The sequence below is a fragment of the Zeus faber genome (genome assembly GCF_960531495.2).
Source record: "Zeus faber genome assembly, chromosome: 1".
NCBI lineage: Eukaryota > Metazoa > Chordata > Actinopteri > Zeiformes > Zeidae > Zeus > Zeus faber.
Window position 1 is genome coordinate 39,664,596 of NC_137193.1, and position 14,783 is coordinate 39,679,378.

Sequence of the window (14,783 nt, forward strand, 5' to 3'; positions counted from 1 at the left end):
TGGATTCAAAAATAACTTTAATCATAAAACATCGAGATCAGTCCGTAATCTACAGCAGAATTTAACCTAATTATAGTGCACGAGGAGACTTTGGGCACTTGATTCAAGTGTCTTCTGACACAGGTCCTCGTTTGGCAGATTTATTAACACTGTAAAGTCAAAACTCAGGAGTGCTATAATGTATAACCAGATCTAGTGAATTACACTGTATTTATATTTAAAAGCATAACATCACACAGAATTCCCCCTCGCTGGAGTAAACCAGTACTTTTATCATCAGCACTGTATTATTTCCCGGTTCAAAAGGAGGGTCAGTGATGAATGGTTGTGGTCGATTTGATTTCTCTTCATTTCCTGTGCACATGCTCACAGTAAGGGACGGAAATGACGATTACAGCAGATGCAGTAAGTTGGTCTGATATTGTAGAATGCTTGAGGGGGAGAAACACTAAAAAGGTTTTCATGAATTTTCTTGCATTGATAGGACCATCAGTAGTTTCTAGAGCAGTGGTCTCAAACTCAATTGACCTGGACGCCACTGGCCAGGTTGTCTTCTTCTAGGTGGCCGTGTTGAACTTCAAGGGAAAAACACGTTTTTAAATTTGTATTCATTTATTTTTTATTTTACTGTTTGAAAAATACACATAACCATAAAATTATCTCCCTTACGGTCTTGCGGGTCCGATTTCTCAATATATTATGACCATGTAGCGGCCACATTGAATTGTCTCGCAGACTAGATGTGGCCCCCGGGCCTGTAGTTTGAGAGCCCTGCTCTAGAGTCTGTGAACAGGCTTTTCCCAGTCCAAAACGAAACGATGACTTAACTGAATTTTGATTGATGACTTTGACTGATTCGACCTTCGGACTGGAGAACACGCTCGCAGTTGCTCCACGTGCGGCAGAACCTGCTTCTGTGTGCACGGGAGTCGAAGCAAAACTCTCGGAATGGAAAGTGAAACGACAGGAAGCGGACACACAGCTTGCAAGGCACTCGCTGGTAAATCCCAAAAAGAAGAATAATAATTAAAAAAACACACACTAAAGCAAAAAAGACAGCAGTATTTGGCCTTCAGTACAGAAGTAAAGACACTTAAATAAACCCCCCACCATAACACTTCTATGCACAACTGACAAATATATATACACACGGACACACGCACGCACACACACACGCACGCACACACACTCACACACACACACACAAGCCCACAATACTGTCAGATGAAAACCTGTCAACCCTGATTTCACTTTTGCTTTTAAGGTTTTAAGTTTAAAAAAAATAAAATAGTTCAGGACGACCTGAGTTTTCACATCTCTAAGGCCGAGGAAATTAGAAAGCAAATCAAAAAAAGTGGTAAAGTTTTTTTATTTTTCGAGCTTTAAAGCATCTTACACAGTGCTGCTTTGATTTCTAGTTATTTGGTATCATACCAGGAACATGTGGGAAATGAAGTATTAACTGGTGATCCCCTAGTAATACACCTGTAGCATGCGGTCATTTTATAAAGGCCTTGTTCACTCCATAGTAATTCATTATTTGAATGGATTGAGTCATAGAATCAGATCTTGTTTGTGTGTGTGTGTGTGTGTATTTTCCTCTATATCTCCCTAATTGCTGTGTAATTAGTGGCCTGTGAGTTAAAGGGTTTCCAGGGATGCAGCGTTCTCATCTGACAGTAACAAAAACAAAACCTACTTCCCACTTTCTCCCACGCCTCCAAACATAAAGTGCAACCGCAATAACACTCGAATCTTTGGGACTGTCAGCCCAAAATCTATGGCATTTCAATTCCACCAGCGATAGGACCAGTGGAGAACGACCAAACCTCTGTCTTTCCTACCACAATATTAGCTGGTACAAATCCCTTCCTGCTCTTACTGGATGCTCGCTGGTCCCCAGTGTGAACCCTCCCAGTGATCGATCCCCCTGATGTTTTCTCATTAGGAAGAATTGATCCCCTTCGTAACCAAAGTGTATTTTCTTTTTCAGTATATCGATAATTGTCACCATACCTGCGCTTAGAAATTGAGATTCTTAAAGAAAACCTGAAAATGTAAGACCTTGTGTGGTGAAAAGGTCATTTATCTTCTCACGTCATTAGTTTAGAAAACAGATTTATGTGTCAACGCAGAACTGTATCTGAAGCATAACTTTACTGCCCTGACAAGCTTCCTACTCAGTCAAGATATTTGCATTTTACAATCATGAAGATGTCAAGTCATACAACGCCGGTATGATCGTAGATGCACATGGCGGCACGATTAGGGATGCACAGATACCACTTTTTCGTTGCCTAAACTAAACTAAACTATTTGCATTAAGACAAAACTGAACCCTGATCTGATCATTTTATACAACTGACAGTACTCCTCATCTCAAAAATGTTGAGAGGGTTTTCAGTTGCGTTGTTCTTAGTTGCTCGTCTTATTATTATTTTTGGAATTTGATTTTTAATTGGGAATACTCTCTTATACCAGATTTAGCCCGGTTTCAAACACATATCTGGTGTTAGTAACGGTATCGGTGCATCCCTAAAAATAATCATAATCTTCCAACGCCACGTCAACCATCACCTTTCCTGCGAGAGTGAAAGTTTCCTCGTTTCCTTATTTCCTAGTTTCCTCTGAGCCCTGGCTAGGTGACGGGGCGTGGCCGTGGATCTGGGGCGTCAGTAGGTCTGAAAGTGCTGTCAGTAGCTGTACATGGACAAAGGTGTGTCCTCCATCATGTCGTCCTGAAAACACACACACACACACACACACACACACACACACACACACACACACACACACACACACACACACACACACAAACACACAAACTGTAGAAACTGCCGGCAGTTGTGGAAAGTAACAGCACGTTTTTCAAGTTTCTGTAGTTAGGTATAGTAATATACCTAAGTAAGTTTTGGAGACTTTCGATTATTACTCCATAACATTTCAAAATAAATATCTCTAGCACTTTTACTTTTAGTACTCATAGTACATTTAACAGCAAGTACAATTTTACTGAAGTAGAAATGTCAGTGTGGTACTTCTACTCCAGTAAAAGCTCTGAATACTTCTTCACCATTGGAAGGTCCTGCAGGCGTCGGAACTCAGGCCGGTTGTCCCTCCTTCGCAGTTTGAGGAAGAGGAGGAGGCTGACGATGACGGCGGTGATGACGAAAGCCGACACCAGTCCGGCCAGCAGCGGGTCCAGCGCTGGAAACTCATGCACCACCGCCGCTGGATCCCAGACAGAAATTTGGAAAAAGGGTCAAGTTCAAGTGGAATCGCATTTGTATGTTCTGTATATTCTTAAAAATTTGACTGTTGTTTTTCAGCTATTTGTGTATATTTAGCTTTTATTTTGTTTTACTTTACTTTTTTTACATTTTGTTAAATGATTAAATTATATAGAATTATTTTCCTATAATTTAATTCTATAAATACCTTTTTTTTTCAGACTGTTCACATTTTTATATATTTGATGTGGATATTATTATTATATTGGATATTTTTATTTCAGTTGTAGTTTATAATTCTCTTTTCTTGACTGTAAAGTCTTTTTTATGCACACCATAAACAAAAACATATTTACCCACCAACCCTCACCACAACAAATTCCTCCTACATGTAAATGCTCCTAACAATGATTGTGAGGTTTCTCACCCCGAAAAGTAAAAATGCAGCAGAATGGAGACCCACAAAGTCAGAGAGTCACCATTTCTGTTTTAGTTAAAGAGTTGTGAAAGCAAAGGGAGCGACAGGTGCCATGTTGTGTATTTTTAAACATTTTAAATCATTGAAAACAAAACATTCTGCTTCTGTTCAGCTGTTGTGAGACGGTTCTGAATACTTTTATATTTTAATCTCATCCACAGAGTAACCAAAAAAACACATAAAAGTCAAAATGAGGATGAGCGCCAAGTCCCCTTCTGATAAAAAAAAACACGAAACAAAGGGAGGAATCAAGTGGGAAGAACTATCGTATGTGTATGTGCTGACGCTTTGTTCCACCGAGCAGCTCGCTGGTCAACATGTTATTGCCCAAGGACGGAGAAAGCAAAGGAAAAAGAAAACGGAGCCAGAGGAGCGAACGAAACAAAGGGAGCCTCACGTCCCGAGTCATGGGACCGGGGACTTCGTCTGTCTCCACACAGAGGCCCATTGTCCGGCGCGTGGTGGTGACGCCGCTCCGACAACGTTTGGAAGAGAGGCGTTTTGTGCCCATTGCACGCGTTTGTTTGCTTGTATTTTCATGTGCGTGTGTGTTTTTGTTTGGGTGTAGAGACGGGGACCGGCTCGCCCTGAAAAAACAAAGAACAGCATTGGCTTTTAGTTCTGTTCTTCGTGGCCCTTCCAGTGGCGGACGGTCGGGGGACTCTTTCAATGGAGTTCACGTTAATACTGACAAATAAAAAACACTTTATTGGGCACGAAAAGGGTTGGAAACCCCCTGGGAGACTTTTTGGCAGGCTGACATTATAATATACATAGACCGAGAAGGTTGTTTTGATGGTTGTGTGTTGGTGCTGGGTATCAGGGTTTTGTTGATGTGATGTTAAAGGGGTGAGAGAGAGAGAGAGAGAGAGAGAGTAAATTAAATTATTTAAAACTAAACAAAACTAAATTATCTCCACTTATCTGTATAGATATTTTTGATAGCAAAGGTTACATTTATCTATTTTAAGGTATTTTCACTTCTGTACACTGTATATTCAACAGCACTGTTTACCCTCACAGATCTGTAAATATATTTTTGAACTACTATTAGTTACACTGAACTATTTTAAATTTTACGTTATCCACGCCTATCTGTACATATATTTTTTACTTTTAAGGGCTATGTTTAAAACATGTATTTTTATTTTATGTAACCTTGTACTGTATGTATCCCTTTTCACTCCAACATATACATTTTTTTTAGTGGATATATAGAATATTGAGTGAAATAACAATCATTTCAGGTGTTTGCGGTGAAATCTTGGTGAAGTTAAACCATTGGCACCAAGGTCAATCAGATAAGTCTGCAATCTGGACTGGAGAAATCAAGGATGTTTTTGTGTCATTTGAATCAATCAAAACGAGTTCATAATAAATTGAACTTAATTTCCCCTTTTCTCTTAACACCCACACACAGTAGAAAAGGCTCAGAACACAGTCTTACCGTCCCCGCCCATGTTGAGCTGGGAGGGGTTGTCGGCCCGGGCCTCGGCCTGGGCGGAGGAGCTGCTGAACGGGGCGAGGGTGGAGCTCGGGTTGCTGGGCGGGGCATTGGGGGTCTCGGTGCCACGATTCGGACCCTCTGTGGACCGGGGGGTGGTGCTGTGGGCATCAGGGGCCTCCTCAGTGGGTTCGGTGCCTGGGAGGGAAGTGTGTGGGGCGCTGGGCGGGGTACTGGTGGTCTCGTAGTGCTCAGGTGTTAGGTTGGCGATAGGGGAGTGTGTTTGGAGGGGGTGTCGGGTCGAAGGGTGAGTTGGTGTGGGGGTAGGGGTGGGAGTGGGAGAGCTGCTGTTGTGAGGGAGTGTATGTGGGTGGGAGGAGGGAGGTGGTGGTGTGTCTGGAGGCGATGTGGTGAAAGGTGTGTGTGACAGGGAGATGTGAACAGTGTGTGGTGGGATGGAGGTGGAGTATGAGGTGGGGGTGAGGGAGGGCGTGGGCGAGGACTTGATGGAGGGGAGGAGGATGTGTGAGGTGATGTTGTGGTTCTGCATAGTTGGTAGCGATGGCAGCGATGTTGATCGCTGCACTGGGTTGTTCTGCTTGTCTGGAGAGAGAGTGAGAGAGAGAGAGAGAGCGAGGGGGGTAAGAGTATGTGTATGTATAAGTATGTAGAAATATATACAGTATATATATATAAAAAAACATACAGTATATATATATATATATATTACATAATTTCAAAATATATATATATATATATATATACTGTGTATGTATGTATATATATATATATATATATATATTTAACTTTTTTAATAACAGGTTATTCCTCACTTTTTGTTTTCCACTTTCAGTGTAAATGGTGTTAATAAAGCCATATAAAATAGAAAATTAAGAGTGAGAGAGAGAGAGAGAGAGAGAGAGAGAGAGAGAGAGAGAAAGGGAGTCAATAATTCATAATTAAGAATTTTTTTTTTAATAATGATTGTTTTGGCTTATTGACAACTCCTTTATGTTTACTGCTGTGGATGAAGCGGTTTGTTGCTGTCAAGAGGGAGTCTAGAATGTGAGAGTGAGAAAGGGAGGGAGATAATGAGAGGTTGCTATAAACCTCAGTGTATTCTGTCTTTGTGCATGTAGCAGATCTGCCTGCCACACACCACCCAAGTGGTGTTTTCCGGGCGCTCCGACACAGAGACACAGACGATGGGGTTGCAGACACACCAGTTTTAATGCAGTGAGTGGGCTAGATGGAACAAGCCCCGGAGCAGATGGACAGCACGTCAAGACAAGGGCTCCTCTCCTGTGTGTGTGTGTGTGTGTGTGTGTGTGTGTGTGTGTGTGTGTGTGTGTGTGTGTGTGTGTATATGTATATATATTACAGAATATATATGTGTATATATATACACATATATATGTGTATATGTATATATATATATGTGTGTGTGTGTGTGTGTATGTATATATACTGTATGTGTGTATGTATGTATATATGTATATGTATGTATATATATGTGTATATGTATGTTTATGTATGTATTTATTTACAGTATATGTGTGTATGTATATGTATGTATATGCAGTATATATACAGTATTTGTACAAAACAGAAACAATCAGGTCGTGTGTTATATAGGGTATAAATTATAAATGTGAATTATTACTATGTGATAATTCATATATATAATACATATAACATCAAGTTATATAATATATAGTTGATGTTATATAGATACAGTATATATTAACATTAAAGCAAACTCAATAATTTAGGCTTATGGGAAGCAATAGCATTTGTAAATGTACACAGCAGTAGACGAGTGTGAACAGTGTGCTTAAAAATAGAGTGTCAAGAGTGTGTGCGTGAGGAATCTGACGTGTGAAATGTGTGTGTGTGTGTGGGGGGGGGTTAGATTCCTACCTTCCTTTAATGCTGATCAAATTCTTGAAAATATGGAATCAATTATATAATAATTATAAATGAATATATCATACTATAATTATAAACCTATAAGAATATGGAGCCTCATGTGGTTTTATGATCCAATATTGCACAAAAACATTTCAAAATTATACCAAAAACTGGAGGTCATAGGACTTAGATATGACCCAAAGTCGAGCTGGCTCAGAGATTGGGAGACATTTTTATTTCTATATAAATTAAGCCCCAGTAAGCTCGATTTTTCCCGTTGAAAATTTACATTATTTTTAACCATCAACATTTGACTGATTGATTTTGTATTTTATGTATTTCATTCTTATATTTAGATTTGAGGTCATATAGCCACATTAGGCTCACATTAGGGGGGTCTTGTAGGGGAGGAGTGTCAGGCTGTGAACACTTGAATTCTCTTACATGTTCCTACTTGGACTCTGGGAGTGTGTGGTAGAGATAACAGCTTTAAAAAATAACCCTCGCCCTTCTCTGGTGCTTGCCGTCAGATCCCCCTGAGCCCTTGGAACCATCTCTGCGCTCAGACGAGACCCCGCCCAAGGGCACGTACCGAGCCTTCCTCATCCTTCAGAGCCGATGCATCGTCACGATATTAAGAGATATTACGCACCATTTTGTAGTCTCTGAGGTCTTACATACTTGGGGGAGCTTTCGTAAATAAAGAAAAATCTGGCAGCCTTTTTATAAAGCCTTATCATTTTGGTTTTTGTCCTCTTCATTAGAATTTGTCTACTTGTCTCGTCTCTATCTCATGTTGAATTGTGCTTCTTACTTGGTGGGCTTTTAATATATCTATTTTTTTATTATTTTAACGTCCACTCTGTGTGGTTAAAAATTGTTTTAATTGCGTTTCTTTTATGCTATAAGCACTTTTTAGCACTGAAGCCGCACCGTTACTGTGGCCCCAAAACTGTGATACATACCAAACCGTGGGCCCACTGTACTGTTGCATCCCTACCTACAACATAGTTGGAGACCAACCTCATTTGCACAGTCCCATCTTTATTTATGTTCATATTTATACCCACAGCCATACTAGCCACAATACTGCCACTTAGCCCCAGGCACAGCTTTTTAATTCAACTCTTTTATGCAGAGAACATTTAGTTCTGACTGTGATTCTCCAATGTGGGATTTTGAATTTGACTTTGTGGATCTTGGGACATACTGTATATGGACACCAGGGAAAATCCTCTATGATCAGTGATGTACATGGATCAAAAAAACATCCCTTGCATTTCAATACTTCATTTCCTGAATTCTGGTTAATTTTTATGCACCAATGTGCTCCTTTTATGCATCAGTTTATGGTGGAAATGTCTTTATTTATGTAAAGGAAAGCCTATTTCAAAATAACACTACAGCCCACATTGTGCATGACAGTGCGCGTACACAGCACTAGAGGCAGGTTGTGTTTGCTGTCACAGCGATCATTTCATTTTGGAACCTGCTTCCACTAATGAGCATCAGGGGCAGGTACTGTACTACTACTACTGTAAATGATCAATAGCTAGAATGGTTAGAAAGACTGGCACGGCGGCCGTCAATTCATAAAGTATTCACCACTATTTGAAGGGCACACGGCGAGCCTTGCACCCCCCAAAGTCACACACAACGTGCCCTATGTTCAACTTCTTTGTCCGGTAATTTTCAGTTGATAACATGGCCAATCCACCCGGTCTACCCTGTCCCAGGCGGCCCTTCTGGCATTTGCCCAATTTTCAGATGTCCAATTCGTCACTGTCTATGATTATCATAATTGTCATAATAATCATTTTTCTATATCTTCGGTCCTCCTCAGGTTAATGATGGACATTTTACGCAGGTGATTCTCTGCTGGTCTTGTATTTTTGTCGTTAAGTCACGACCCAAAAATAACAACGCACGGTTCGTTCGGATGTGGAAAGGCTGAGTGTAGGAAGCAACAATCTGATAAGATTAATTTTGATCTAATTTGACCTGATAACAGCAGCTGTAAGATGGTGTGATCTGAGACCCATGGGGCTTGCTAGATGTGAGGTCATTACAACCAGTTGGAAAGGGAGTTTCAAAATAAAAGCACAGCATCGGAGATTTCATTTATACTGTAGATGTTTGAAAAAGTGGACACACACTGTACACTGTCCACTCGAAATGGACCTGCGACCTGGGGTTGAGAACCACTGTTCTACACAATAACTACTAACTTGCTCACAGTTACCTTGGCCTTCGTTGTCGTCCTGAGTCTTGTTTGCCGGGGACGGAGTTGACAGGTTTGACGTGAGCCCGACCTTAGGAACGGTTTCCGTGGCCAAAGTCGCGCTTGCGGTGCCACCGCTGCTCGGGCTCACCCTGGGAGCAGTGGAGCTGTGGGCAGAAGCCTCGGGTGCCTCCGCCCCTACGGTCGGAGCGGGTGCGTCCAGGCCTTGAGTGTCCAGGATTGGACCAGGAGCGTCCAGGCCTTGAGCGTCCAGGATTGGACCAGGAGAGTACAGGGCCAGAGCATCCAGGCCCGGACTGGGAGTGTCCAGGCCCGGAGCATGGACTGCCCCTCTGCTGTCAAGGATTAAATACGACGCCAAAGGACGGGGGTCGACGTCTTCTTCCGGGGAAGAAGGGGAGTGGACTTCAGGGTCCTGGGCTGTTGAAGAGGTTAAATAATGTTTAGATCAAAAGGGAAAAAAGGAAAATGACAGCGTTTAGGGTTTTGCTTCATAAACAAACTTGGTTGATGGAATGATACCAGTGGTGCACTTTTTCACTGCAGGTCGGAAGTATACACTGTAAGAAATACCAAGGCACTTTCGCTTTAAAAAACATTTCTGCCTTGAAATTTTTACTTTTGCCCACTTGTTATATCACTTTTCCTAAACTTCTGTAAGTACAGAAAACTAAAACAACTAAAAGAGTGGAGTTGTTCATTTAAAACTAGTGTAAAACTAGACTACGCCTCGTATCTAATATGGATCCAGTCTCTGATACAGTGAAATCAGATCTAACGAAGAAAATGTAAAAAGCTTCCCATTTTTTTACCCAGGAAAGTTTCATTCACATTAATTAATTCATTCATCCATTCATTAATTCTTGTTCACATCTATTGCTCTAAAAAAACATCTGCCCAGATTTTGGTGTAATAGTTGGTTGAGATTTGATTTACCTTGAGGATCGCAATGAGAGCATGGACTGAATGCGAAAATCAAATTTATCAGAATAAAATACCACTGTTGAGGACAAAATAGGGTCAAAAATAAAATCCATTTTGTAAATAACTGTTGTACCACCCTCAGTGCCTTTCTTAATATTAAAGTATACACAAGGGCAAGTATTTTGTATTTGTCTCTATCGAAGCGACCTGTAGAGTATAATTTGGTCTATCAGCTGATGTTACTTTATTGAGGGCTTCTCTCTCCCTCTCTTCCTATCTCTCTCTCTTTCTCTCTCTCTCTCTGTCATGTCCTCCATCTAGCCGCAGCTCCCGTGTTTTCCTCCAGTTCTTCCCTGTCTTTGATGAAGACCAGAGCACCGACGTAATGTAGCGTAATGTCATTATCGCTCAGTAACACAGTGACATGAAGCCTTTCATTATGTTGGTAATCACTCATACAGCTCATCAATATGCACACACACACACACACACACACGAACACGCGCACACACAGACACACACAGACACACACACACACACACACACACACACACACACACACACACATACTTTAGGCATACACATACACATGAAGAGTCTTGTTTGAACCTCATAAAAATCGAAAAACAGAAGAAACCCTCATATCAGTCATATATACCGAATGAGGTGTACACAATATTGTCCATCCAAAGTAGACAGTCCGTGTGTGTGTGTGTGTGTGTGTGTGTGTGTGTGTGTGTGTGTGTGTGTGTGTGTGTGTGTGTGTGTGTGTGTGTGTGTGTGTGTGCATAATACGGTTCAAAATGACAAAATACCTGAACATTCACCAGCACACGCTCGGATTATGACTCTAAATGTGTCCTCATAATCTTTAAGCATTTTTTCAAGTCATTTTAAATGTATTCGATACGCACCTTCCTGATTTACTCTCCTGACTGAAAAAGTGCAGAAAATGTTTGTGTTTTAAGTTCAAGTGATGACATAATCACATCTACTAATCTAGATGATTCTGTAAACCCCCTATACCTGAAAGTGTGTGTATATGGGTGAGTGTTAGTGTGTGTGTGTGTTCACATATGCGTTAAAATGACAAGTTACCTGAGTTCCCACCAACATTAAGACTTTACTCTCATGATTCCAAAAAAAAAAAAAGTGTGGTTTTAACTGTTTTTAACTAACAACTAATCTAAAAGACGACTATATAAGCCACGCATACCTGGAACGCTGTGTGAGTGTGTGTGTGTGTGTGTGTGTGTGTGTGCGTGTGTGTGTGTGTGTGTGTAAGAGGTCAGTGAGGGAGTGAGTAAAAGAGAGAGAGAGAGAGAGAGAGAGAGAGAGAGAGAGAGAGAGAGAGAGAGAGAGAGAGTGTGTGTGTGTATGTTTGTGTAGAGGGCATAGGGGGGTTATAAAAGGTCCCAGTGTTCCCAGTCTGCACAGGCTTGTAGTTCAGGACCAGCCCACATCCCAACACCCAACTGCTGCGTCTCTAAAACATACTTGAATAAAAAACCTACAGAACATTCATTTTTCTTTTGTCAGATTTCTTTTTGTTTTATATCTAATGCTTTACCATTAGGGTGTATTCCATTACCAGTTGTTTATCATCTTTAGCTTTATATAACCAATTCTTCCCATTTTATTTTCTTTCTTTTATTTATTTATTTTTAGGAAATATTTATTGTTTATCATTAGGTTATGTGTACATTGCCATGTTTTTATTGAGTACAGTCCTCCGGGGATGAATAAAGTATCTATCTATCTATCTATCTATCTATCTATCTGTCTGTCTGTCTGTCTGTCTGTCTGTCTATCTATCTATCTATCTATCTATCTACCTGTCTGTCTGCCTGCCTGTCTGTCTATCTATCTATCTATCTATCTATCTATCTATCTATCTATCTATCTATCTATCTATCTATCTATCTATCTATCTATCTATCTATCTATCTATCTATCTATCTATCTATCTATCTATCTATCCAAAAAATAATCTATCTATCCATCCATCCATCCATCCATCTAAGCTGCCCACCACTGTGGAACCTCCCTGAGAGTCCCTTCAGTAGATAAAAGGACATGGAGCTCATTTTTCCTCTGCTCCGCGGACCTCAAAGGAAAAGGTCAGAGCTGGAGAACCAGAGGATCCCATGCCACCGCCGTCTACCTTTTCCTGTCCGTTTACCGCAGGTGTCTATTCCGGACCATGTCTGACCCCCTCACAAGCCTTTTCGATCCCTGGCCTATTTCTATACTTTATTATTTCCACGTCCATTGGACCATGCAGCATACAGTGATGTGATGCTGCAACGACACTGCTTCCACACCTCTACTAAACTACGTTTCACAGACAGTGTTTAATCTATATCAGGACTAAAATAATCCTACTTAAATGAATCCAGAATTTTTAAATGCCTTTCTGAGACGTTGCTTAATGGAAGGTAATGAGTTCTAGACTCAACTAGTTTTCCTCTGTTGTCAAGATCGACCTTGAGCCCACAACCAATCATCCAAAGGTTTCATTTAAACCTTCACTTAGACCTAGATTAGCTCTAGGGCAAGTCTGAGACAATTTGAAACCATGACTGAGAAAGGCCGTTTCAATTAGTCCAGATTAAAAGTGTGTTGGTAGTCTGAGATTAGGCTGAAGCTGTCTCCACCAAAACAGCCCATTAAGAGCTGACATTCATCACCAATTCTTTATTGTTCATTGTTTCTCGTTAGGTTTATTTTTCTTCTTAACTTCTTAGGTTTATTGCACATGTCAAATGTATTCATCTTCCACTTTAGTTTTTAGGTTGAGGTACATAATTGACAAATTTTCGTGTTTATGTTTATTTAAGTCAGGTTATTTCAATGGGTTTTTTTGTTACCTTTTAGGTTTATATGTATTGTATATCAACAGGTTTATTGTATATTGCCATATTTTTTGCACCCTCTAGTTAACTTCAATGTGTATTGCCATTTATTTTTTCTATTTTTATTTTATTGCATTATTATTATTATTATTATTATTATTATTATTATTATTATTATTATTATTATTATTATTATGCCTATTTGTGATGTGAACTGCTATGATAGTGACATTTTCTTCCTCTAGGGATGAATATAATATCTATCTATCTATCTATCTATCTATCTATCTATCTATCTATCTATCTATCTATCTATCTATCTATCTATCTATCTATCTATCTATCTATCTATCTATCTATCTACCTATCTATCTATCTATCTATCTATCTATCTATCTATCTATCTATCTATCTATCTATCTATCTATCTATCTATCTATCTATCTATCTATCTATGTAAATCAACAATAACACAGCATTAATGAGAATGCATTTCCAAACTCATTGACAAGCCGCAAATGTCATGCAGGGGTCTGTGATTTTCCCACTCATTTGAATTTCAGCTTCGGGTACAAAATGTGATGAGATTGCCAAATGCAGTCGCTAAATGTCAACAGTGTCATTCTGCTGCACATGTAAGAGGGGGAGAGGGAGGTGAGTGGTGGAAGAAGCGCTCAAGAGCCTTTTACGTCAGTAAAAATACAAAAAACCTGACACAACAATATACTCGAGTGAAAGTGAAAATGCCACACTGACATTTCGACTGAAGTAAAAGTATAGTGCCTGCTCTTAAATGTACTCAAAGTATCAAAAGTAAAAGTACTTGTCATACCCAGTGTCCTGATATAATAGTCTATAATACTTCATAAAGTTGTACTGTAGCTTTTATTGTTCCTGTAAATGATGCTCATGCAGATCCTGATTATAATGTTTCATAAAATAATATATGTGGAGTAGTAACTTACAAGGAACTAATGAATCATTAGTGAACAGTTTGATGAACCCAGTCTCAGAATTTTTCTCTTTACCCCGTGTGACCCAGATCTAGAAAGACAAAGCGGATGTCCACTCTCCATATTCTATAAAAATACAATAATGATTCTCATTCTAAATACACATGAATGAACCTCGCGGTGAATCTGGGACACATTTTATGTGCGTGTGTGTGTGTCTCTGTGTGTGTGTGTGTGTGTGTGTATATATATATATATATATATATATATATATATATATATATATATATATATATATATATATATATATATATATATATATATATCCTTTTAAAACCACTGACTATAATGTACGGAGGTTGTAATTAAATCCCAACTTCCCAAACTTCAAGTTATTAAAATAAAAAATGATGAGAAATGTCCACCTACCCAGCGCAGTATAATCCAAGTTAAGGAGCAGAAGTGCGAAGAGCGCAAAGTTGAGCGTTCCCATGATCACGGTCACAGGCAGTACCCGACGAAAGCCAACCGATTCTGACTGCGATTCTGACTGTGATTCTGGTTGTGATTCTGGTTGTGACTCAGAGGACGGCACCGGGAGTCAGGCCTGTTTATAGTTCCCTCTCTTTCTTTTCCTTCCTTTCTCTACTTCTGTTCGCGGACCCAGCGGATAGCTCGATCCCAAACGGCGGCAAAACGGCTCCTCTCGGTCCTGGAGGGATGACGGAGGACTGGACTGAGGTCCG

At 40.0% G+C, this 14,783-nt stretch overlaps 1 protein-coding gene across 1 annotated transcript; it reads right to left on the reverse strand.

Moving 5' to 3' along the window:
- On the reverse strand, positions 1 to 14,749 carry LOC307227774 (uncharacterized protein). Its single transcript, XM_079997209.1, has 5 exons — positions 14,467 to 14,749; positions 9,306 to 9,725; positions 5,156 to 5,755; positions 3,074 to 3,231; positions 1 to 2,738 (listed from the first exon to the last, which is right to left on the reverse strand). Exons 1-5 carry the CDS (start codon positions 14,528 to 14,530, stop codon positions 2,694 to 2,696), a joined length of 1,287 nt encoding a protein of 428 aa, XP_079853335.1. The 5' UTR covers positions 14,531 to 14,749; the 3' UTR covers positions 1 to 2,693.
- Positions 14,750 to 14,783: the final 34 nt, after the last annotated feature.

Coding starts and splice junctions, on each gene's coding strand:
- LOC307227774 (XM_079997209.1), bottom strand. CDS start 14,530: ATGGGAACGCTCAACTTTGCGCTCTTCGCACTTCTGCTCCTTAACTTG. Junction 5,756..9,305: donor GGACGACAACGAAGGCCAAG/GTAACTGTGAGC, acceptor CTCTCTCTCCAG/ACAAGCAGAACAACCCAGTG. Junction 2,739..3,073: donor GCCTGCAGGACCTTCCAATG/GTGAAGAAGTAT, acceptor GTGTGTTTTCAG/GACGACATGATGGAGGACAC.